The sequence below is a fragment of the Phodopus roborovskii genome, unplaced genomic scaffold (assembly GCF_943737965.1).
Source record: "Phodopus roborovskii unplaced genomic scaffold, PHOROB, whole genome shotgun sequence".
Lineage (NCBI taxonomy): Eukaryota > Metazoa > Chordata > Mammalia > Rodentia > Cricetidae > Phodopus > Phodopus roborovskii.
In genome coordinates this window covers 11,428,345-11,454,052 of record NW_026126578.1, presented here as the reverse complement: position 1 = coordinate 11,454,052, position 25,708 = coordinate 11,428,345, and the positions used below count along the sequence as shown (strand labels likewise).

The window sequence follows — 25,708 nt, the reverse complement described above, 5'->3', positions numbered from 1 at the left end:
CGCTGAGATAATTTTTAAAAAAGAAAAGTCTGAAGCTGGGTGTAGTGGTGCATACCTTTAGTTCCAGCACTCAGGAGGCAGAGGCAGGTGGATGTCTGTGAGTTCGAGGCCAACCTAGTCTACACCAGAGTGAGTTCCAGGATAGCCAGGGCTATAAAGAAACCCTGTCTCAAAAAACAAAACAACAAAAAACCGAAAGAGGGGTGGGCGGAGTTACTAATTTAGTTATTGTATGTTTGAGCGTGGGTGTTAGAACTGGTACACACACGCTGTGGTGCCCATGTAAAGGTCAGAAGACACCTTTCAGGATTTGCCTGTCCTCTTCTACAGCGGTTCCAGGGAGTGAACACAGGTTGCCAGCCATTGAGAAACAAATGCTTTTACCTGTTGAAATCACATCTTGCTGGCCCCAGGATCCTTTTTGGTATCCAAACCCAGTAATATTGATAGGAGATTGTATCTGGTGGGAGAAGGGAGGAGAGGGAGATAAATAGACTGTGGCTAATGAGAGGAGAGGGGAAAAAAGGGAGAAAAGAAAATGAGGAACTGGTAAGATGGGCATTTCTACCTGAAGAGGATCTGAAACATTTTCAGCAGTGTAGTAGATTTGGAGTGCTCTTAAAGCGAGGTCTGATTTGCAGGTTCTGCTAATCATTGTTGCTCACAGTTGTATGCTGAGCTGGCCACCCATGTCTGTAAGGTAAATGGAGATTGTCCTGAACTCAGTCTTCTGAGCTTCAGGTTAGCTAATTTACCTTCCGTTCCTACCTTCCGTTTCTTCTTAGTTACACTGCGTGTGTGTGTTTGTTTTCCAAGACAGGGTTTTTCTATTGTGTAATAGCCCTGGCTATTCTGAAACTGGCTTTGTAGGTCAGGGTGGCCTCAAACTCCCAGAGATCTGCCTGTCTCTGCTTCCAGAGTGCTGGGATTAAAGCATGCGCCACCAAGGCCTGGCTCAGTTGCATTTCTAATATCAGTGTCTTGATAAATAGCACTGTGCCTTTTCATCTTGAGACCATGAGAGAATGTTGTAATTTCTCAAGTGTCTGTCAGTAAATCATGTCCTGCTGATGGGGTCCTGGGGAATTTGGTGGTCTCACTGCAAGGTTTGTATGGAATTCGCCCCTAATTTCACTATGTTAGTGGCAGTACCTGTATTTCTCTGGGGAAGAGTTGGCTTTTGACTCAGTAAAATGTGAGGTCCCCAGTGGATATTCTTGTATCCACCTTGAATTTGAACTCTATCATATGTATTCCAAGTGTCAGTGCAAGCTGGGAAGCAGGGCTTTTCCCAGGTGTCTGCAGCACGCTGGTAACGATGCTTTCCCACCCTTCTGTCTCTCTAGTTTCACTCTCATCAGCTGTTTCACATCTTTGTGGTTGCTGGTGCCTTTGTCCACTTCCACGGCGTCTCAAACCTGCAGGAATTCCGTTTCATGATTGGTGGGGGCTGCACTGAAGAGGAAGCACTGTGAAACTCCGCAGGAGCCAGGGACTGTGACCCTGAACCCAGGCCTGCAGCTCCCACAGGTCTGCTCACTGGCTGTCGGTGCCAGAGAAGCCCCAAAGCATGGACAGCCTCATGGGCCTCGTGATGGCCAAGGGCTCCGTGGGTACAAGACTAAGAAGAGAAAAACAAAAATAAATCATACCTCAAAGGATGGAGTGCATCAATTTGGAGAAAAGGAGAATGGCTCATCCCCTGACTTCCTTTTGGGATCTACTGATTGAGGGCAACTCTGCAAGACCCTTGCCTGACAGACTGGCTTCTGATGTGATCGTATTTATTTGTAGAAGATGGGAATGTTTAGTTGGTGGTTCTTTCTTCTCCCTCTCTCTCCTTAAAGCAGTAATACATGAGTACTGTGCGCCGACTGATTGTGCCACTGCAGCTCCTCAAAACAATAATCAAAACCAATTTAGGTGAACATTTCTACCCAACACAGGGGTAGGAGTGTGAGTTTAGGCACTCTTTTGGGAGAACAAAGAAATTAATGTAAATAAGATTTCTAATTTACTGTTTAAATAAGAATTTATATAAACATTTAAAACATAGGGGCAGGGGAGGGAGGGAGTCTTTTTTAACAGAATGAAACATGATGCAAGTACCACACACTGTTTCAATTTTGCACAAATGACCGAAGGAGGATGAAGTAGTAGCCCCAGAATGCACGCTGTTTTGGTGCACCAAGGTGCCTTCCATAGGCCGATAGCACTTGGACCCTGCTGGGGCAGAGGGTTCAGCCCCAGTCCAGGGATTTCCTGGCCACTCTCAAGACTTGAGAGCTGTAGGCATTCAGAGGTGGAGGGGGTGATAGGAAGAGATGTGTGCTTTCTCAGTGGAAGCAGCTCAGGTTGTCGGAATGGCTCTAGAGAAAGTGTCACTTGAGAGGCTGTCATGTAGGCCCTTTCTGAAGAGTGGAGCCACCGCATCCTGCCATCCATGTATTAAAGAGATGATGAAGGGGAGGAGGGACCATCTGCACAGGGCTTGGCCAGTTCTTCCCTGGTGTCCTGTTTTTACCTGAATAGAGGTGTGGCCATTTTCCAATCCCTCTCTGTGGAGCCCTGAGCCATTCTGCAAACTTTGCTCTACTGAGAATCACTGCCCTACTATCCTTCTTCCTCCTCCTGGAAATAAAAAAACTTGTCTTCGTGTCCATCGTCCCCCATCCCCCCCCCCCCCCTGGCATGGAGCCAGCCACTAGTGAGTCTGATGACATCAAATAGGCAGGTGTGGAGAGCCAGCCCTACTAGGAATGATGGTGTTTTTCTCGGGTGCACTGTCTGGTCAGTGTGGTGTGACAGAACAGGCACTTCTGCTTCCCTTGGACAGAAAGTCAGCAGTGTCTACTGTGAGTAGTTAGCACTCACTGAATGCCGTTTACAAGGAGTATGGCACAGTTTAAAAGGAAGTGGTATGTTATTGCCGTGTAGTGGGATAGACTTAAGCCCACAAATTGAATTGCTGCTGGAAGTTACAAATAATTTCTCTGTCCCAGGGCCACTACGTTAATGGGTTTTAGAGAGTGGGGATGATCTTGGCTCCTAAGTGAGAAACCAAGCACTTGAGTTTCCAGGACTTCAGGCAGGCATCACATCCTGGGGCTGGGTATTGCAGTGGTACATGGGCCCTCTGGCATCTCAGAGGGGATGCTTGGGAATTTGAGAAGGTTCTCCTATTCGGTAGTGTTTTCTTGGTCATTGTTGTCCTTCCTTTACCATCAGATCTCCAGTTGCAACTGGGGATCCAGAAGGAGTCCATTGTAAAACCTGGGAAGAACTTAGGAGTGTTTGGTTGTGGATAAGGTCACTGCCCTAGGTAGACCAAATGGAAGACTGGGTAAACAACATTATGCTGGGTTAAGAACAGTGTTAATTCCTCAAGAAGCTTAGCAGGACAATGTCCATCTGGAAGGAAGCTCACCTAGGTTTGTGGTAGCAACAGCACATATCAGAAGCCAGACTTCTTCTCTGGTCCTGTTCTTAGGGACAGAGTATGAGATGCTACCCCATGACCCTACAGAAGTAGGGGTCAGAGTCTAGTCATCCCTCTTCCCGAGCAGGAAGAGTCTGGTTCACCATAGCACAAACTCTTAGGGTAAAGAATCAACACCGCCAGTGTGTAGTCCAGTAACTTCCCTTCTGGGTGTGTGTGTGTGGGCACATCATGGGTGCCCACGTGTCCGCGCAGCTCACTACAACAGCCTCCATGTGCACTTGACCTGGTGCCCCCCCCACCCCGGGAGCTTGTCAGGTTGGCACCTGAATGCCTTACCTTCAGCAGTCTGAGGCTGGCTTGCTATGCGCACCTGTTCATTTTCTCCTTGACCCTAGGCCAGTTAGGAACCTGTATACCTTCATTCTTTCATCAGTAAATAGTGGCCTTTTTCAGTATTTCCCCTTTCTAAGTTGCCGAAGTCACAAAGCACACTTTTGGGGATCATAGAAGGTTGGGGTTCCAGCAAGGCATCTATCCATTCACCATGGGATTTCCCTACTTGCTGTCTTCTCAATTTCTCTAATAAAAAGAGCCAAATGGAAGATAAACTTTGTTATGTTTTTGTTTACTTTTCCTTTTTTGCATTTAAAAACCCTATCTCACTTTAGGGATATCCTTAACACCCTGATTTAAACAGGAAGTTTAAGGAATTTTTAGGAACTTCTTGCCATCAGGAGGTTGATGAAGGAGGAACATGAGTTTAAAGCCAGCCTGGGCTACACAGAACTCGTCTTAAAATTGAGTTTTCTCTATCCCTGGCTGAAGTGACTGTACCGGTCAGAGAACCTGGCCACTTGCACATTGGGCCCTGTGTGTTACCAGGGCCATCTGCACTCCGCTGGAGGAGCTCTGTATGGCACTGCTGTAGCTCAGGAACAGTACTGTCTTCAATGCCGAACTCTAGTTGCACTTTCTTCCCTCACAAAGCTCCACTCCCAGTCTCCCCAGAAACCATTGAGAAGGGTGCAGGCTGCACACTCATGTCCTGACACCCTCCTGCTTGTCCTTTGGCTACATTAGCCTCAGAATAGAGGGGCAGGTACAAGTCCTCCTTACTCCTGTCGATTGCCATGGGACAAGATCCGTTTCCTTCCCTGGTCACCTGTCAAAAGTAAACGTATTCTTGGCAGTTTTCCACTATAAAAAAAAAAAAAAAAGTATTTCCAAAATTGCCATTGAGCTTGGTTTGGTTTCTACCAATTCCTTTCTGTAACTGTTTTTTGTTTTGTTTTGTTTTGCATTTGAGCCCCTCCTTGCCCTACACTTTTCTGTCTTTAAGATGTCCACTCCTAGGCCGAGTGGGTGGTGGTACACGTCTTTAATCCCAGCACTTGGGAGGCAGAGGCAGAGGCAGGCAGATCTCAGTTAATTCAAGGCCAGCCTGGTCTACAAAGTGAGTTTCAGGACAGGAACAAACAAAAACAAAACAATGCACTCCCATGTTCTCTTGAATCAAAACTCCATTAAGCATTACGAAATGGTGGGTGAAGCCTTTTATTTGAGGTGGTTCTATTAAAACGTGTACTCTGTAGCACATTCCTGGTGCTTTGGACAGCATCCTTGAGCTCTTGCCATCGAAGGTGACAAGGAGGCCAGAATGCTGTACCCATTTATTAAATGGCAGGGACACCAACTTCTTTCCTCAAGTCAAGGGGCTGGATCTTTAGCGGAAGCGGGGCTATCACCTGCCCGTATCTGCAGCAGTTTGTCAGAAATGCCTTTTCTTTAACTCTTAACAGCCTCAGCAGTGCCAGGCACAAGAGTCTCATGTTCATGGCCAGGAGCTGCTTGGCATCCTGCACTTAGCATTTTATCCTGTGGCTGAAATAGTTGATAAATTTGTTCAAATGCTCTGCCTGGTTGGGTGAGGAAGATGAGCTTCCCCAAGAGCCCATGCAGTGCTTGTCATTGAGACCTAATGCTGCTGAGTAGAGGTCACTAATGAAAAAGCAAGGAAGGCAGGCACTGTGGCAGGAATTAGGAAAGACCTGTCCTGCTGTGCCTGACAACACTGTCTTGGCATGAAGAAGGAAGTTCAGCTGTGACAGTTTGGTACTCACCTGGGCTGGGCAGCACCTCTGATCTTTCCTGCCTTCTAAGCTATGAAGCAAGGGGCTAGGGTAGTCTAGTAAATCGCCTGTTATACAAGGTCTTAATAAAGCCAAGATTTAGTTTCCTCTTTTCATTCATTTATTTATTCATGTGTTCCCCAAGACAGGTTTCCCTGTGTAGCTCTTCGAACTAAGATTTTGCCTGCCTCTGCCCCTTGAGTGTTGGGATTAAAGGTGTTTGCCATTGTGCTGGGCTTAGTTCCCTCATTTAAAAGATGGTTAAATCATGGGGCCTGAGAGGTTTGGCTAGTGAAGTATGAACCCTTGAGACTGGGGGAATGCAAGGCATGCTTGTAATCCCAGCACTGGGGAGGTGGTGACAGAAGGGTCCCTAGGGTTAGCTTCCAGCTAGTGTGAGAGACCCTATCTCAAAAAATCAGGTGGGCAGGGGGTGAGGAAGACAGCCACCCACCATCGTCCTCTGGCCTCCGCATCTGTGCACAAACGGGTCCACAAACATGCACCATTGCATACATCACACCTGACAAAAAAGGGAAGGTAAATTCTAGCACCTACTTGAGGGCATTGTGGCAAGGATTATATGTGTTTCCAACCTCAAGGGCTTTCCCCAGAGACAGTCAAGTAGTTACTTTTGTAGAGCCTGAGCCACAAAAAGCCCACCATGGCCTTGGAGAGCGCAGTGAGGTCCGTGGAGACCTCGGCCCGGCTCTGCTCTTCCTAGTTCCTCCCCTGGACCACACCTGCCCAGTGCTGCAACTGCAGGGCTCAACCTGGTGGCTTTTCTTTTTCTTTTTCCCTTTTTTGAGATTATAATTTTAACATCTCTCCCCTCTCTTTCCTCCCTCCAGACGATCCCATATACCCCTCCCCGTCTCCAGATTATTAGGGTAAAAAGGTTGGAGTCCTTCAGTGTTAGCATTCGATGACACCTCACAGGACTTAGTGGCTATTCAGGTCCTTATCTCTTCCATTTCTTCCCTCCTCACCATGGTCCAAGTTTTCCTGTCTCTCCCTCTGCCTGTCCTCCCTTGCACTCGTAATGGATGAAAGTGCCTCCCTAAGGACAGGTGTTTGTGATGACTGTGCTCTTGCTACAACCTCAGCATGGGCCTCAGGGCTCAATCCTGGGCCCCAGAACTCACATCTGCAGTCGACCAGCCAGGGAAAGACCGCCCCTTTGGCTGGTTCCCATCTACAGTAACTAATGTCCTTCTTCCAGTTGAGCTCCTGAAGCAGAGACAAGAGTAGAAGACTTGGGGTGGCTGGTACCCGGCACCCTGGAGAGCCTTGGGGATCCTTCCAGTGATCTCTGAGAGGCAGGGACTTGTGGTAGCCCAGGGCTGAAGCCCAGGAGACATCCTACTGCTGTGAGCTGGGCTCTCATCAGCTGGTGACGTTTTAGGATGTCTCTATGAGGGTCCCCTTTTGTGAAAGTTGGGTGGGATGGGGTCACCACAGAAGCTGGCGTGGAAGCAGCCAGGCCCACAGCGGTAGCAGGAGCAGAGAGAGTGAAGCTACATTGTCTGAAGCGCCACCACAGTCCTGGGCATTCTCCTGTGAAGCCAGAGAGGTAAGGGGCATTAGGAGAGGGCTAGTCCTCCCAACCCAGGGAGCAGCAGGCACAGTGTGGTTAGACAGATAAACCAAGAGCCTGGGAGACGGGAAGTTCCGAAGAAGAGAGGAAACCGACCTTTCTTTGAGCTTTTAGGGAAGAGTAGAGACAGTGTGCTGGGCCTTTATGAAGAGAAAGCTCTTCATAAAGGTATGGAGTAGCCCTCACCTCAAGGGCATCTCCAGGGGAGGCAGTTTGTGGCAGCCACACCCAGCGGAGACTGGCTAGTAAGGCCCTCAACTCAGTTGTTAATAAATGCCACTTGCCGTTGCACTAGATGGTGACTAGGGCTGAGGTAGCCGGAGTGAGGCAGTAAGGGGAAACTTACTGGGCCCCAGGCCCTAGAAAGTGCAGAGTCCCTTGGGGCCTTTGTTCCATTCTCTTCCTCTCTGCTTTCCTTTGTCTCTCACCTTCCCCCCTCCTCCCCTCCCTGCCCCCCCCCCACGCGGACCCGGAACTCCCTTGCTTTCTTCTGCCCCCGAGTGCTGGGATGATAGGCCTGGCTAATCTATTTCTTCTATCACACCACATGAATGTGACTGCAAGGACCCTCCCAGTATGATGCACACATACAGCTGTGTCACCAACGTCCAGAAACACCCATATCCCAGGAAGTCACACCAAGGACAAAACCGGAAAGTGAAGACCAAGCCCACACCTCTGGATGGAAGGCATGGCAGGGTCCCGGTCGCCGGCGGGGCTTCTGGGAACGCATCCTGTCACATTTGACTGAGGCGTTATGTGCAGAGCTCGCTGTCAAGGTCACAACTCTCCTCAGTTCCAGAGATCCCCGGGGGTCGGGGGAAGTGTCAAGGTCTGGGAACCCTGCCAGCAGGTTCAGGATGGGCCACGGCACCCCCACCCCTGGGCAGAGGGGCTAGCTCATAAGTCAGGCTGTAAGGAAGGGAATAGGACTGTGTACCCCAAACCTGAGCTCCTCCATGGTCTCTCAGCCACCCCCTCTCCCTTGGAGGAGGTGAAGGATATATTTGACTTCTGTGGCTTCCTGGAGGATGGGAGAGTAGGTGCTGCAGTCACAAGTATTGTCTGTCACTAGGAGGAGCAGGTTGCTGCTGGGAATCTGTTGCATCACGAATGTCCTGCAGCAGAGAGGGTGGTTGGTTCTAAATAGTAGGGTGCAGCCCCAGGAGGACTTAGGGGAGAGACCTTTCAGGGCCCTGGGAAAGACATGTAGCCACAGGCAGACCAAAGCCAATAGCTCAGTACTTTTATACCAGCCTTACAATGGCATCCCCCCTGTCCCAATAGCCCGGAGAAGGTGTAGAAGGAGCCATCATTAACATACAGGGGCCATTCCTAGCAAATATGGATGGATAGTATCCCTACTCTAGAGTGGGAGAACTTGTAATTCTGGACTTGACCACAAGGTGGCACAATGCTCCTATACACAACTTGGGGTTGGGGGTAGGGAAAGATCTTTGTGCATTGGCCCGGTGTTACATACATAGCAGTGATGGCTGTCACCAAGCATTTCGTATAGGTTGGGTGATGTTACAGGTACAGACAGGTATAAATCACACATATAAACTCACAGATGTGGTCATAACAACATGATGTGAACTCGGTATAGTTCCCATGCTGCACAGACAAAACAGGCTAGAAGAAGTAAACTTGCCTAAGGCTACACTAGAGGTAGAAAGGAGGGGAGCTAGACTTAAAGAGTCAAGTACATCTGCCGGGAAGCCCTTATTCTCCACCATCCCCTTGACATTTCCTTCAAGCCTTGAGATAAGCACATCAATAGTGCCAGTCGCAGGAAGGCTGCTCTGTGTTCACATAAGCTGTCACACGCGATAAAGAGGCAGAAACTTAAATCTGTCTGATGCCAGGATTTTAAGGTAAGGAATAGTTGGTATGGGTCTGGGCTCCTCAGACATGCTGGTGAGCAGCAAGACCGGCTGCGGGACAGAAGTTTCTGGGCTGGTTCCTCCAGGGTTTGGAATGGGAAGTCAGTAGGCTGGGCTCTCCAAGCCAGTCTGGATGGAGCTAGGGGTTTCTACCTAGGAGCTAGCCTGACTGGGTCCTGCTTTGACACTCTAGCTTGGGGTGACGATGTCCCAGGGTATGACAGCTCAAGGGATATAGGGCCAAGGCCCTCCAAGCCTGCATTTGCTGAGTATACCCCAGACCTACACATAGTTAGTTCCTGTTTTGTACAGGGCAGAACTTACTGCTTCTTTCCCAGCCTGTGGTGTAAGTGTGCAAGGCCCTGACACTAGCATGATATGGCTGGGTTGGCCTAAGCAGAAGGAAGAAAGCAAGCAAGGGGTTTCTAAGAGAAACCCTGTGGCATTGAACTTAGAGGGACTGACAGACATGGGGATTGGCCTCTGGACGCCTTGTCCCTGTGTCCCTCTAATGCAGACCACCAAATTGTTCATGTCCTCTCTCTTCTGTTTCAGCCTGAGGGATGAGGAGGGCGACCTTTCCCTGAAGTGTCTCTCCTGTCCTACTGGAAAGTGTCCTCCTTTCCTACCTTCCTCTGGGTGCCGGGGGTACGATGCTGCACCCTGGCTAGCCTTGGTGACTGCTTGAGGACCTACTTACTTCTGGCAGGCCCCGCACTCGATGATCCCATTGGTCTCCTGGATGGCTTTCTGGTGCACAAACACTGGGTATTCTGTGTCACAGGGGTGCAGCAGGCCCTGCTTCTTATGCTTGTGGGCTGTGGGTGACAGGAATGTGTGTGAGGGGGACTATCACACATCACAAAGGTCTTAGGAACCCCATTTTCAAGGGTGACACCCTTTAGTTTGCTACAAGTGTCAGGGATAGAGTGACCAGCACTCAGCAAAAGATGCTTTAGAACCTGGAGGCCTCACTGAGCTGCTGTGTGTCCTTGCCAGGACCCCTGAGATCTTTCTGCAGAGCACCGTGGCAGTGTGCAGAGCTACTGTCCTAAAGCATACTTTGCCTCTTAAAGCCCATCGGTGAAGGAGGCAGGGAGGGCAGCAGTGGCCTGGAAACACCTGGAAATGGAGGCGCAGACTTGCATTGCTTTTGCAAGGTCACATAAGGAGTGAGGAGAGCCACAGGTTTCCTCGACGCCTGGACCCAAAAGCTTCCCTCACAGACTATGAATCTCAGAGGGGAGGTAGGCTGCAGGCTAAACAGTCCTCATGGGCTGGAAAAGCACCCACAGTCCAGCCAGCTTCCATTCCTGTTTGTGCTGCTGAGCATCCCTACTCCTGGTCCTTGGTGTTACTCGGTGTCAGAGGACAGATGCCTCACAACTGACTATTATGGGCTGCTTTCCCATCACTGGAGCCACGGGTGAGAGGTCATTCTTGTGCCGGTATCTATCATAGTCATCAGAAGTAGGACCAGGGGGCTTCTGCGAGGTCACTAGAGAGTGTTCTGGCTTCCCGGAGGAAGCACAGACCGGACATGCTAGCACAATCGGGGTCTCTGCCTGCATTCTGAGCCTGTGGCGACTGAGCTGTTCTGTCACTGATCCAGTCAGGCCCTGTGAGAACTGCTGGGGGTGACTTCCCACCACAGCCTGCAATCATGAAGGGGCCCAAGGACCTGTCCTGGTCAGCAGCAGCTGAGGAGGCAGAGGGGAAGGACGGGAAATTGTTCATATAAGGAAGCCAAACAAGAAGGCAGTGGGAGCCTTCCGGCTACTGGGTGTCCAGAACGCAGAGAGAGTTGAGCAGGGTGGGCTGGAGTCAGGGATCTTCATGACACGGGAAGCCCCACACTTCTAAGTGTACTTGTGTCTCTTGGCTGGTGGAGATCATCCCCTCCCCGCCTTCCAGGCTAGCAGCAAGTGTCAACAGCAGCTAGCTGGGACAAAGCTTTGCCTTTGCTAGTGTAAAGGCCCTTGGGCTTGTCACTGTCTTTGGGGGCTCTGTCCTTAGGCAGGATTTCATGGGAGGAGTGTCATCCTAGAGGACACTCCCTCAAACTTGGAGTGCCACAGTTTTCTTCTCGGGGTGACCTGGTGGCATCTCAATTATGTGATGGGCCATACCTCCCTATGCATTGCATTCTCTCAAGAGGAGATGGCTGCCTCCTAGGGCAGCGCTGTGCAGGTGTGGCCTGTGTTCTGGGTTTTCTTGCTTCCCACAAATGGTGCTGCAAAGTGGGTGATGGGTTTGGGGACCCCTGCCCCACAACCAAGGAGTGTTCTAGAAACTCAGCCTGCTTCTGCTCACTCCCAGGACACAGACGTAAAGGCACCTTTACGGTGCCCCACTGAACTGGGGCAAGGCAGGCTCTGTCGGCCAGAACTACTTACAGTGATGAAAGACAGCCTTGGCTGCCCAGACACGAGGTACACCACAGGGTTGGACATGGCACAGGAAAGACACAGCATCACACGAGGACACGATGTCATAGGGCAGTGATGACGTCACATGGAGCGAAGGTGTTCAGAGGTGATTGATGTGATGTCACACACAGAGGTGAGGGGAAGGTGATGAGAGGAGATTATGAACATGGAGGCTTTGACCCCCGCCCCCCGGTCAGCCACCCCAGGCAAAAGCGTTTCAATGAGCTTCCCGAAGTGCTGCCCACATCTGCCTCCTAGAACTCACCCTCTGACCCTTTGTCATGCCAAGATCCCCAGGCACTCCACTGTAGCAGGGACCTGCAGGATACAGAGCACAGTGCTGAGGGCTGGCACGTGTAGCTCTTGGGGTATCACTGCTTCTAACCAACACCTGTAGGAACCGCCTTTCTGCTTGAGGGCGTGAGTGAAGGAGGGTGTAGGGTGGAGTTGCACGCTTCTCTCTTGGCTAGGGAGCCAGCCAGCTTGTGGGCCACAGGCAGCTCCCCTTGAGGGTACCCTCATGCACCTACCTACCTACCTACATGCAGGAACCCTCCCCTGCCTGTCACCATCATGACCCAGTCCTCCCCCAAAGGGAATTCAGCAACCTACAGGGGGCCCTCTCCTTTGGTCCTGGCCTCATGATCCAGTTCCCTGGTACAATGAGACCTCCTTGCCCCTGCAGGACCCCTGACCATGGTCTGCCCCCCCCCATGGAGGTGATTCTCCATCGAACCCCTACTCACAGCAGGAATTCATGCAATAGCCACTTGACCACCATCAAGGAGGCAGAGAGAGGCTGGAGGAAGAGCAGAACCATTTCAGGGAAACAACAGGTGATGTCCCTTAACAGCCTCCCTACAGACCCGACCTGCCTGTCCTCCAGGAATGTCAGACCAGACCTCAGAGACCTTCTGCAGGTAAGACTCCCCACAGGCAGGATTTGACAAACTCTTCAGGAGTCTGGTCATTTCCCATCTCTGATGGACCAGTGCTGGGGACCCCTGAAGATCTTATTGTGAGCCTGGGAAGTGAGGATGAATACCTCGCAGGATAAAACAGCCCCCATCCCTAGGAGATGAAGTGACCATCAGAACAATCCCGAATAGCCAGAAGGCCTGAGGCTGGATGAGAATGGGACCAGGTGACATCCTGAAGGACAGGGAAGAGGATGTGTCATAGTAGAGGGAAGGCCTGTGGTGAGACTCACACTGATCAAGGCCTGGGCTGCACTGTGGTGATGGTCTGGGGGCTTGCACATGGTCTGGTAGTCATACATGGTCACACTGGAATGCAAAAGCAAGCTCTGTCAAAGCCAAGATTACTCCATGCCCCAGTCTGGAGCCCTTGGTAACAGGATTTGTGCTCATTAGGGTCCCTGTAGGTGCCAAGTTAGAACAGTGAGCCAGAGCAGAAGCCAGTTCATGCCAAAATGGCACTCTCGTGCTTGAATGGCTGCAAGAACAGGGACATCATGCTTGCTGTTTTGCCTATGTTTTCCTCTGACCCTGGCTGGGGCTGGAGGGTCTCTCTGAGGGATACCCACAACCTCACACCCAGTCAGATTGGCTTCAGTCTCCCGCTCCAGAAAGGCATCTTTGAGGCCTCTCTGGGGACATCTGAGGTCAGACCCTGAGGGCTACCAGAGGACCAGGGAGGGCTGCACTTCACTTACCGGCTGAATACCCCCATGCTGAGAAGCTGTGTCATGATAGCACCATCCATTTCCCCCAGAAGTCTTCCCATCTGTGAGGGGGGAGCCAGAGATACTACCAGGCTGTCCCTGGAGATGCTCCTCCATGGAAGTTTCTTCTTCCCTGCAGCCCGCCCCGCCCCGAACTGCCCATTACAGTGCAGCTGCAGCTGGCTATGAAATCAGCCCAGAGAGGGCTCTACAAGGGGCGCAGAGCTCCTTAGAACAATTCACAGAGTCAGGGCTTTCAAGAAAATGAGTTTGTGGGCCACCTTTGCTGTATATGCCTTTTGTTGGGTGTGGTGGTAGTGGTGGTGTGTGTGTAGATGGTGGTGGGATAGTAGTGATTATTGGGATAAGGCAGCGGGAATGTATTTGGGAGGCCTTGGGCAAGGTGTGCTACTAAGAGATCATGCCATGCAACAGATCTAATGTAAGAGGTTTATTGAGAGAGGGAGGTGAGTGAAAGGCCATTTGGAGTGGGGACATGAGAGAGAGACAGAATCAGAGAGACCAGGAGTCGGAGAGAATGGGGGAGATAGTGGATGGAGGAGAGGGAAGGAGGGAGGCAAAGAGGAAGGAAGGAAGGGGAGAGAGAGAGTGAAAAAGAGAGAGACAGAGACAGAGAGAGTGCTGTCCAGAGGGACCTGTTAAAGGAGCCATATGAGTTGCTACAGTGAAAATGTGCTACACATGCACCTGGCAGTGACAGGTGATGATGCAGCCATCGAGCAGAATGTTTACTTTACAACAGTGATGATAGCGATGGTGGTGCTGATGGTGGTGGACGTTTACAACAGTGATGATAGCGATGGTGGTGGACGTTTACAACAGTGATGATAGCGATGGTGGTGGACGTTTACAACAGTGATGATAGTGATGGTGGTGGTGATGTAGTATTTGGTAGCGGTGATGATAATAATGGTGGCAGTGGATGATTACATTCAGTTGGGTTAGCTCTTTGCTATTCTAGGGACTGTGTATACTACATTTCTCTTCTATCGCCAGGTAACAAGATCCCTGCAGAAACATGTCTCTATCCTGTAACACCATACTGGCCCTGCTCATGGTGTGTGTGTGTGTGTGTGTGTGTGTGTGTGTGTGTGTGTGTTTGTGTGTGTAAAACCTGAAACTTGTGCTCTTTAAGACAGGGAAGCTGGGTGCAGATCAGGGATGGCTGACCAAAATTCCTGTAAGCCCATCCCATTCTCTTGCTTAATTGTAGGCTTATTCAATGCCAGCTAGCCCTGCTGTTTAAATGCCCAGTTCTGAGGCCGGAGGTCTGACTGTAAGGAAGCAAATCTTGGAAAATACTTCTGCCTCTGCAAACAAAAACTCCATATCTTTGGGCATGTCACTCAGCAGGAAATACCCCCTGCCCTTCTTTTAATAAGGCAGCTTGACTGCAACAATGGTAGCAACATGGTCCACAAAAGACTACACTTCCCAGAAACCCTTGTACTGAGGGCTGGCCAATGAAATGGAGCAAAGCCCTGTAGAAGCCTTCTGGGAATCTGTTTAAAGCAAGAGGACTATGTGGAGGCACCCAAACTCCACTGTTGCCCTCCTACTTGTGAAGTGGACTAGAAGGCAAGAGTTCCCCAGCACCGTGAGGATGGAGATACCTGGTGCCTCCAGGAAGCCGTTCCAAGCCCAGGCTGCTTTGATCTAGGAAATAACCTGTGATTTGCTTAGGCCAATGCAACAGGGAGAGCGTACTTCCTAATGGATACAGCTACTGTTGGCTTTTGTCCAAATGAATTAATATCTCAGATTGAAATTCTGGACCTGCAAAAGGAAGGTTCCGATGTGGATTTTGGGTCCAGATTTTAATATGCGGCTGTACCAGAAACAGAGCTGGCTGGCAAGGGGCTTCCCAAAGCACCTCCACCCGAGCTTATCCTTTCATAGCACAACCGACATGCTGGCAGAGCTCTGGAAGATCCAAAGGCCCAGGGTTGCCTGCCTTTGGTAAGGGTTTGGACTGGAGTCAAGGTCTGCCCTCATGCCTGGAGTTCAGTGGATGGCTTAGGTAGGGAAGAATTTAGGAGTGAGTGAGTTGATTCCCGCTGTGGGACGGTTGCCTCTGGTGCAGGGCTATCTTTCCTGATGTGTAGCTGCTCATCCAATACCCATAGATGTGCTCCCATCTATGTGTTCAAACTGGTCGAGTCCTAGGCCTGTGGATCTGGTGACCTCACCACAGCACAGCTCAGCTTACAGCTTGTCCCAGGCACGTACAGATGAGAAAAGAGATACTGAACATGTCAAAGAGCTGCGGCTCCAGTCTTGACATGAATCTTAGAGTTAACCCAGGGGTCAATATTCCTAATCCTTGGCTCCCAAAGACCTGCAGAATTGGTCAAGAGCATCAGAGCCAGTTAATTCTTTTGAGTAGAGACAGAGCAACCTGGGCAGGGCATTGAAGGACTCAGGATGGCGACCAGGTGATAGGGACTTGTACCCTACCCTTGACCCCCAGACAAAGCTAGTTTGAGTTCACCAACCTCGTGTGTATGTGTTTGGGGGCATGTCTTGGAGCTGGCAGAAGCCTCTAGACCAGTGGTTCTCAATCTTCCTAATGCTTCAACCCTTTGATACAGCCTCATGTTGTGGTGACCCCCAACCATAAAATTATTTTGTTGTTATCTCATAACTGCAATTCTGTTGCTGTTATGAAGCATAATGCAAACATCTGTGTTTTTTGATGGTCTCAGGCAATCCTCGTGAAAAAGTCGTTCAATCCCCAAAGGGTTGAGACCCACTGGTTGAGAACTGCTGTTCTAGAAGCTAGTTTCATTTATAGTTTGTTTAATTTCATAACAGATTTGGATCAGCTTATAAGCCTATGCAAAACATAAGATAATACAACACTCGAGAAGATGAAAGCACATAAGCTAAGTACTTAAAATAGAGAATGAAAATGTATGTTATATCAAATATAAATCTCAGAACAAACCGACTGTTTCTGTGATGTCTTGGGATTGCTGTTCACAAGCATACGGGGGGGTATGCTCTAGGGAGAATGGGAACATATCTGCCCAATGTGTTTTTCAAGGGCCCTGAGGTCTTCTTCACTGAGGTAGCCCTTTGCTGCTTTCCGTGGGTAGACTGGGCTGGGGACAGAGATTAGGAATCTAGGAATGCAAGCTAGGAATGAGAGCTGCATTTGGCCTATTGGGGACTTGCGTGGGTTCCGGGTCAAAGAACAGCCTTTTTGTTTTCAAATGGTTAAGGGGGAAAAAAAAATCACAAGGCCATTAATATTTCAAGCTCATGAACATTACATGAGATGCGTCAGTATCCATAGCAGATCCTGTTGAAACGGTGCCTGCTCACTCATGTGTCCTTCGCCTCTTGCTCAGTTGTCACCAGAGACCACCAACTCACAAGGATGATGCCCCCAAATGACCTCTGCCTCTCCGTAGGCTCCATGGCTCGTGTTCTGGCATATTCTTGGGCCTGCCTGTAATCTTATCTTGCCTGACCGAGTCAGCTGACAGCCTCTGCCACTCCTTACACTTACGGCCACCTTCCAACCCTTGAGCTGCCCCTCTGGAGTCCAGGCTCCACCGCTAGTCATTGTCATATGGCAGTGGGACCAGGGTGTGTGTGACTGTGACACTGTTGCCCTTAGGCCAAAGAGTAAACTTCTATTTCCATCCATTTTCTGACAGAATGGACTGTCTCTGTGTGAGGAAAATAAATCAGGAAAAGGGAGGAGGCAGACAGAACCAGACACCCAGGTGCGAGGACTGATGATTGGCCCGACCGAGTTCTGGCAGTGTCCTGGTGGACAGCCCAGGCCTTTCTAGTGGAGGAAACGCAAACCTGCTCTCCCGTCTCTGCTCTTGCTGCATGTTAAATGGGTGATTTAAGAACTGCACCCAGGGAACCAGTCCCACGGCCCTTCGGTCCCCTTCGCTCTCCATTCTGTGCCCAGACTCCTGATGCCCTGGTTCTACTTCCTGCCATGTTCTGACATTTTCCACAGACCCTCAGCCCCACTTGGAGGAGGCTACAGTGTGGTTTGGGGGGGGGGCAGAGGCTACCTTGGCCAGGACCCCGGTCAGCATCTGCTCTAATCCTGCACCTCTGCCAATATCCAGCACCTGGAGTTGATCCCTGGCAGCAAAACCCAGCCTGTGGTTTTCAGGAGGAGGAAACTGAGGCCCAGGGCTTGGGAGCTGCTAGCCGAATTGAACACACGCCTTCCGATGAAGTTCCTCTAGGGGTTAAGCGCAGCTGTGGCCATGTGTCTAAGAACTGGTTCAGGTGTCTATGTTCAGGTTTGGCTCCGGGTAGAGCAGCCTTCTTTTAAAGGAGTGTGATTTAAAGAATAATCCCTGTCTAATTTTAGGGTCTGATTTGTGGCTGAGCAGATAGAAAATTGCCACTGTGGCTTCCTCTTCTGTCTGAGTAGGTGGCTGGAGGGAAGGCAGGCTCTGGGTAAGAGAGGGTTGCCCCTGTGCCCCTGCCAGACTATTAGCACCCAGGGTGGCTGCAGTAAAATTTTCCACAAGAAGTCCCGGAAAGGAGAGGAGCACAGGGGTGGGGACAGTCCCCCTGGATACCATGATGGCGGGCGGGTGGGAGGATGGGTAAAGGAGGGTAAGACACAGGCAGCAGGCATACTTAGGACTCTCATGGTTGTGTGTGTGTGTGTGTGGGGGGACACCGTGGCGGTGCTGCCAGGCCCTCTCTGAGCAGGGTTCTTATTGAGTGGCCCCTCCCCACATGTGATGTCATTTCCTCCCATCACATGTTAGAGAGGTCAGCTTGGTCACAGTCAACAGGGAGAAGTATTTTTGCACTTGAGTGCTGTTCCACATTTGCCATCTTGCTCTGTGATTTGGATTGAGGGTAACTCCTTTTCTTCTACCAGATTTGCTCCCAAGTGGGGTGAGGGTTCCAGCTTTTGGCCTGTTTGGCTGATATAGCTGCTCAGGGTCTTGTCTTGCTCCTGCCCTCCTCTCTAAGTTCTAGCTCTTCGGTCACTTACCTCTTGGGGTCTCTCTGAGATCAGAATGAAGCCATTGTTGTCTATGATGAAGCAATCCAGATCCTGGGGGAGAGGCCGGGACACGAGGTCTTAACCAAGGCCATTGAAGCCTCCTGCTCACTCAAACAGCTGAGGAGGGCTGAGCCCTGCAGGCAGGGCCAGGAAGGAGGCGTTTGGGAAGGAAGGACGTAGTCCACAAGGGACACAGGACACTGAGTCCTCCTTCGGGAATAACTTACATTGTCCTCGCAGCTCTTCGGGCATGGCCCCTCTGCAGTGCTGCACTGGAAAGAAGAGGGGACACTGTGAATGGTGTGTCCTTTGTGGGTGCAAGCGAACGTGTGTGTGCGTGTGTGTGTGTGTAGGCATTGTGTGAAGTATGTATCTATGTGTACTACATGTATATGTGTTAAAGGTAGGTTTATGTGTGGTGTGTCTGTGGAGTGTTTGAACACATTTTATGTGTCGTATACATGTGCTATGTATAGTCTGTGCACATGTGTATACCTGTATATGTGCAGTGTGTTATGGTTATGAAGAGTGTGTTGTATGTGAACATATATGGACTATATCTCACACATAGAAGGTCTGCCTGTGGTGAGTGTGTGCATGTATGTGTGTCTATATATACACATTGTGTGGTGTATTCGTGAAGTGCCTATTGTATGTGGAGAATTTGCCTGTGGTAAGTGGAGTATATGTGGGCATTCCCTGTGTTCCCGAAGTATATGAGAACAGGCATGTACACACATGTAGGTGTGTCTCAGCAGGCAGGGCAGGCTGTGCTCTCCTGAGGACAAACACAGGCCACCTGCCGCCTGGCATTAGGGCTTTCACATGGTGAATGGGTTCTTATTGGTCCCCTTCACCTCCGTGGCCCTTCTCCCTTCTCTATGCAACTCCCTATGCCCAAGGCAGGGACTTGGCAGCCTGGAGTGAAGGAGTAGAGGGGATTTTTCACTGTGAGGATGACTCAGGCTAGAGGGACATTCGGAGGACAGTGAAGGATCCTGGTGTGTGTGTGTGTGTGTGTGTGTGTGTGTGTGTGTGTGCCGATGATAGGCAGGGGTAAGTGCTTAGGAGCCTGGACAGCAGACAGGGGCTGGGCCTTGGCGGGAAGGACCAAGTAAAGTTCTACTCTGTAGCAGGCAAGGGTGATTTGGGGGCAACAGCGGTAGCCGTTTTATCCTTTGTCCTGGGTCTGATCAGGTGACAGAGCACCGGATGGAGTAGAAGGGGTGAGAGGCCCGAAGACCAGGGAAGGCAGAAATGGAGTGGAGGTGTCTCCTGTGGGACGGATGGGCCAGGCTGTGAGGACAGTCCTTTTCTATGAATGGCTCTTTGAGTTTTCTATTCTCTTCTGGGCCCCTAGCTGCCTACCTGCTTCATGGCTGCCCAGAACTGGCGCTGGAGGTAGTCCACTTGCATCTGGATGCCCACAGCTGCAGAGAGCAGGAAGGAGGAGGCCAAGGCCAGATGAATATTTGGGGAAGGAGGAAACAGAGAAGAAAATAACAGAGCCCACTTAAAGAAGGATTATCCACAGGGGCTGTGGGGAGAGACACATGGGCAGGTGGGAATGACCGAGCCTTAGTCATTGGCAAGGGGATCTAGGGCCTCTGGGAGCAGGAGTCTGGTTGGAGAAGGGGATCCAGGCTAGGGGATTCTTCCTGTGGGAAAAGTAACACCAAGAGATGCCCAAGAAAGGTAAGGATCTGAAGCCAGAAAACTATGAGGATGGCTTCCCCTCTCATCCCTGGAAGCTCAAGGCACACTTGTGTGGCTCTTCGCCCTTGACACACGTGAAGAGAGAGGCTGGCGAGAGCATTGTTTGTGAAAGGTCATGAGGCCAAAAGTGGCAAACTGAGTCTGGAATGAAGGCCTTTGTGAGTCTGGAAGCTGAAAGGCCTCGTGTAGCACCCCCTGTAGGCACACAGGGAGAAGGCCAACTTGACAAGGCCGAACCATAACCGGACCACCCAAGTTTGCAAGGCCATTTCCTGGAGACCAGGAATGCCGTCAGTGCACAAATGCTTCCCTTTTGATGTCTCCCAACACAAGCGCCGTCTGTCCCTTTGATTCCCAAATAGGTCTGGAGAACCCAAGGGGGCATTCACATACTAAGAGAAATCTGGGACAAAGAGCGACAGGAGAACTTGGGGCCAAAGGATGGAAAGAAAAGGCAGGCTATGCTGAACAGAAAGGGAGGGTCCAAAGTAGGCCAACTTCTTAGTGTCCAGAATAATACTAAAGGAATTTTGGGGGGCTTTGGTTGAGTTAGGCATAAGGGTGTTTAATCCTTCACAGACTGGCACTAGCCTCATTTAGACTTCATGGGCAGAGGGAACAGAACTGAGCACGGGTTCCATGCTCAGCTAAGTTGCTAGTCAGGAAGTAACAAAGCTAGCTTCAGTCTGGAGCCCCGAGCCTCTAAGACATAGCTAAGTTCCTCTCTGTGCCTGTATGGGAGGCCTGGCAGGCAAAATGGCTCACAGCCTGTTGGCAGGCCTCTCTCATACATACTGAGCACAGGGAAGCTCAGGCTCTTCAGTCATTACACAACCAGCCTGAGAAAGTCTAAAGTCAATGGGTGCCCGTTCTGATTCTGAGCACCCCATGGCCCTTCCACAATGCACTCATATCCTAGCATGGCCCAAAGGTGTAGACTTGCCTCTTTTCTTAAAGACAGTGGGAATCTAGCCTGGCACAAGCCTGGGCAAAGAAATTAGGGAATAGTCATGTCAGCAGGGTCCCAGCCAGTGCAGCCCTAGCTAAAATCTGGATCTGACTTATTCCAGCAACGAGTTGAGCTTGCCATCTCCACTAAGCTGCAGACCCAGCCTTATTGATGCTTCTCATTTTGCAACAGGGTTTTGCTGAGTTGCCCAGGCTAGCTTTGAACTTGTGATGTTCCTGTATAGGCCTGTACCACTGTTGGGGCACAGGGGACAGAAGATGCAAGGTCTGGATTCTAGACCAGAACCTCCTGAAGGGCAGGTGAAAGTCACTCTATAGTTTCTCGCCCGGGAGACAGGCTAGGACTGGGAACCTACATTTCTCATGGCAACAGGTGATGCTGAAGCAGGTCTCAGGAGACCCTGACCCAAAGCTTTCCCATGTAGATGAGTTTTATAAGATGATAGGGATGTCCCACACCTATCCTGTCCCAAACTGTCCCAAATCACCATGGCTGCTGTGGGACTCCATATGGACTCTTGAGATTGAGGACCTGAATTTTTACTATTATTTTATCTTAATGTAAACAAGGCTAGCCCCATATAGTTGGCAACTTCCATGTTGGACAGTAGTTATTCAGCTAATCTGCATTTGCAGTTAAAACAAAAACCCGAGGCCCCAAACAGCGCCCCTTCTCCCTCTTAGTCTCGGGATTCTGTGTTGTGTCTGGGAGCTTCTGTGATCGGGACAGCTGGGCTTGAAGGTCCAAGTGGCTGAAAGTGGTGGGTGGGGGTGGGGGGACAACAGACAACATGCCATCCCAAGTGGGTAAATGCTCTCTCTCAGCAAGCGTGGTGGTACCTCTCGTCTCTCATTTTTTTATCTGAGGGTGCAGGGGACCCCTTTTTGCTCTCTACCCTTTCTCACTGAGGACTACCTAGAGCTCATTGCACACAGATCTTCTTCTCTCACAAAAACAATGCTAACTCTGCTTCCGGGCACTATCCTAGGGCAATGGTGCTGATGGTGAGGAGAGTCAACTCCCTGGGATGTAAGAAAGCTTATTGGACTTCATCCCTGGCTCCACTGGTCAAAGGGTCCCAGATTGTTTCTACAATGGGACTCTACCTTTCTCTCTCCTGTGGCTCAAGGTGTGTCTCACGGACTCATGCAGTTTCTAAGGTGGCTCTGTGACTCTAATTTGGGAAGTCTGGAGAAGGTAGGGTTTGGTTCTGCTTCAGAGAACATCAGGCTTCAGGGCTTCTTGGGTAGAAATGAGGGCTTGGCAAAGGGCAGGCTCGTGGTGGTTCCACAAGGCTAGCGTCTCTCCTTCACAGAATTCGGTATAGTAGCTTCCTGAGCCACTGTGTCACTGTGAGCAACCAAAGGCACTTCGTCTTCAGAAGCTGACCCATCCCTCTGCCCGAAGCCTGATCTCCTTGCAAAGTCTGCATTTCAAGGCTCATTCTTCCCTGTGGCTGTCTTCCCTCTTTATCAACCTAGCTTCTGAAGGCCATGGTTCCAGGATTCCATACAGACATGAGTATACACACTGCTTATTTCTGCTGTGACCACTGTGGCCAAGCCATCGTTCTCTTGTCCTGTGCCTTTAGGGTCCCAGCTTCCCATTCTGGCCTCTCTATGATTCTCCAAATGGCCACAGTCATCTCCCAGAAGGTCAAAACACATCACTTCTTTACTTGACCCCCACCCCCTTTCCATTTAGTGCAAAATGTAGATCCCTGCAAACCCATGAGGCAGCCTTGCAGGTGTCTTTGGTTTCCTCATTGTCTTGCTCAAAAGGAGTCAGCTCTTCCCTATTCCGGGACATTCTCGTCAATTGCCTCTTTCTGAAATGTTCTTATCCGGAACTCTTCCTGACTGGTGATATAATCAGGTCTCATCAACTCAACCTCATTACCTGGCAGCGACTCCCATGCTCTCCCCAGATAATGAGGCCCCTCCTCCTCGCCATTGCCCTCCCTCTTGTTGCTGTTTTATTTTCTAAGTGACATGATTTGTCTCACCCCATGGAGTGGGGTTCACATAGGGCAAGCGGCCTGGGATCGATTCTTAGATCTGGAGTCACCCTGTCCTATAACAGGGTGCAATGCATTCTTAGTAAATTTGTGTCAGCACCTGACTGGGGGCGGGGCAAGTTTATGGCGACCTCACTTCCCTGACTGCAAAGGTTCAGACCTTCCCAGGCAGCCCCTCCCCCACGGAGCTCCATTTCACGGCTCACACTGACCTGTCAACACAGAGCGTTATCTGTGTGCCCCAAAGTCCCTTAGCAACCCACCGGGAAAGAGAGATCAAGTGAGAGACAAAGCAGATCTTTCTTCTGGTAAGAAAGGCAAGATGCTGATGAGGCTGATACAGAAGTGGGGGGGGGGAGTGGGGCATGGGGGAGTGGGGCATGGGGGGGAGTGGGGCATGGGTGGGGGGGAGTGGGGCATGGGGGGAGTAGGGCATGGGGGGAGTGGGGCATGGGTGGGGGGAGTGGGGCATGGGGGGAGTGGGGCATGGGTGGGAGTGGGGCATGGGGGGAGTGGGGCATGGGTGGGGGGAGTGGGGCATGGGTGGGGGGAGTGGGGCATGGGGGGAGTGGGGCATGGGGGGAGTGGGGCATGGGTGGGGGGAGTGGGGCATGGGTGGGGGGAGTGGGGCATGGGTGGGGGAGAGTGGGGCATGGGGGGGGAGTGGGGCATGGATGGGGGGGGAGTGGGGCATGGGTGGGGGGAGTGGGGCATGGGTGGGGGGAGTGGGGCATGGGTGGGGGGAGTGGGGCATGGGGGAGAGTGGGGCATGGGGGGAGTGGGGGCATGGGTGGGGGGAGTGGGGCATGGGTGGGGGGAGTGGGGCATGGGTGGGGGGAGTGGGGCATGGGGGGGAGTGGGGCATGGGTGGGGGGAGTGGGGCATGGGTGGGGGGAGTGGGGCATGGGGGGGAGTGGGGCATGGATGGGGGGGAGTGGGGCATGGGTGGGGGGAGTGGGGCATGGGTGGGGGGGAGTGGGGCATGGGTGGGGGGGGAGTGGGGCATGGGTGGGGGGGAGTGGGGCATGGGTGGGGGGGAGTGGGGCATGGGGGGGGAGTGGGGCATGGGGGGGGAGTGGGGCATGGGGGGTGAGTGGGGGGCTCAGATTGTCTTAGGTAGTGGAGCTGTCCTGCTGAGGCTCTGACTCCCACAGCCCTAGGCTCTAACCCTGTCGTGGCACATTCCCTGACAGAGCTCAGCCTTCAGGCCTAGTATCTTTGTTCTGCTGGGCTGGGGATTCACCAGTACAGAGGACCACCTTCCTGAGTCACCTCCTGCTACCTGCTGTGCGGAGGCGGAGGCTGCGTCTGCCCAGATTTTTCATGAGGAGAAACAGGCAAAAGAGGCCAGGGTAGGAAGACTTCCTGAGTGGCTTCCCTGGGGTTGGGTCTGATGGGTCCCTGTTTTATGCCTTGACCTCAGTTTGTGAGGGATCTGCCATAGGTAGGAAGGATACATCTCAAACCTCTTCCTACCTGCCGGAGTTTACCTGGGTCCTTCTCCTGCCCCGCCCTCCCTACCCCAGACTGCCTGGGCCTTCCCCTCCTGCTATCTCCCCACAGGGATCTTGTGTTTTCCTCCAAGACCCCAGTGTCCTCTCAGCTGGGCCTATAACGGAGCAGAGCACCCCAGTAAGCCCACAGGCAGTTAGAGCCTCGCTGGAACCTATATCCTTGCTCCATGCTACTGCTTTGTCACCAGGGACAGCAAAACAAAGCAGACACACACACACACACACACACACACACACACACACACGTGCGCGCACACAGGTACCCCAAACACACACACACACAGATACAGACACGTTACCCCCCCCCCCCTGCACACTACACTCTGCCTCTGCAGTACCATCGCTTCTCTGCTGGCCTCCACACCTGTGTTGATCCTTCTTGGCCTATGACTAGCTGAACAGAGACTGTGCGGGAGGAGCCTGATTTCTGCAGCATTAACTGTGGATCTGGCAGGTACTCGGTGAGCACTGGGGTCATAGGATTCCAGGGCTGGAGGCAACCGCAGCAGAGCTCACTCTACCTGCTTATTCTATAAGGCAAGAACTCAGCAAGGCTCCAGTTTACCAGCTAATTAGCAAAGGTAAAGACTTGACCAACAAGAGGGCCTAGAGCTGTGGGGGAGAGGGAGAGGATAAGGTCAGTTACCCCCAAACAGCTCACAATACAAGACAGAAAGCTACCACATTATTTTCTCTGTGGTTGGAACCATAAAATGGCCCAGAATGAACATCCCTGCAGAGGGGATGTTGGGGTGTTGTTAATTTTACTCATATGTGGTGTGTGTGTGTATGTGTGTGTGTGTGTGTGTGTGTGTGTGTGTGTGTGTATGCACTCTTCCCAAGGACAATCTGTGGGAGTTTGTTATCTCCTTCTACCATGTGGGTACTGGGAGGTCAACCTCAGGCCATTAGGCTTGATGACAAGTACTGTCACCTGCTAGCAGAGCCACATCACCATCTTAAGTCTGGGTAGATCACTATGGGCAGAGTGCACCGTGCTCCTGAAGGGCCTGTTTTCCTGTGGCAGGAGGTAGGAGTGTATTAGGGCAGTGGCAGCTTGTCTTGTTGGAAGGGTAGGCACAGGGGACTTCAGAACAGATGGGGGTCTCTCTCTCAGCTTTCTTGGATAAGAGTTCTGAATGAAGAGGCCTCCAGCCCTGACTATATCGGGGAGGAAGGTCACCCGGGCACATCCCGCTGCTGCGTTACCTGCAAACTAGACATCAGCTAGACAGGCAGCCTTCCAGGATAGAAAGGAATGAGGAGCCTTTCGTGCCGCAGACTGGGAAGGCTAGCTCTCT

The 25,708-nt window shown here is 51.4% G+C and overlaps 2 protein-coding genes across 3 annotated transcripts in view; one reads left to right on the top strand and one right to left on the bottom strand.

The window, feature by feature from the left end:
* Adipor2 (adiponectin receptor 2) overlaps nt 1–1,661 on the top strand; it is a 36,371-nt gene extending 34,710 nt beyond the window's left edge. For both annotated transcript variants that reach the window (XM_051203772.1, XM_051203773.1), the window contains exon 8: nt 1,347–1,661. In XM_051203772.1, the coding sequence (XP_051059729.1) occupies nt 1,347–1,475 (129 nt within the window). In that variant the 3' untranslated portion in view covers nt 1,476–1,661. The remainder of the gene's footprint in view (nt 1–1,346) is intronic.
* A 5,348-nt stretch (nt 1,662–7,009) lies between these two features.
* Cacna2d4 (calcium voltage-gated channel auxiliary subunit alpha2delta 4) overlaps nt 7,010–25,708 on the bottom strand; it is a 94,935-nt gene continuing 76,236 nt past the window's right edge. Inside the window, 12 exon segments of the mRNA XM_051203719.1 lie at nt 7,010–7,128; nt 7,845–7,927; nt 8,174–8,286; nt 9,755–9,872; nt 11,451–11,471; nt 11,749–11,801; nt 12,230–12,282; nt 12,694–12,769; nt 13,159–13,229; nt 18,179–18,241; nt 18,418–18,462; nt 19,559–19,620. Of these exon segments, the coding sequence (XP_051059676.1) occupies nt 7,024–7,128; nt 7,845–7,927; nt 8,174–8,286; nt 9,755–9,872; nt 11,451–11,471; nt 11,749–11,801; nt 12,230–12,282; nt 12,694–12,769; nt 13,159–13,229; nt 18,179–18,241; nt 18,418–18,462; nt 19,559–19,620 (863 nt within the window). The 3' untranslated portion in view covers nt 7,010–7,023.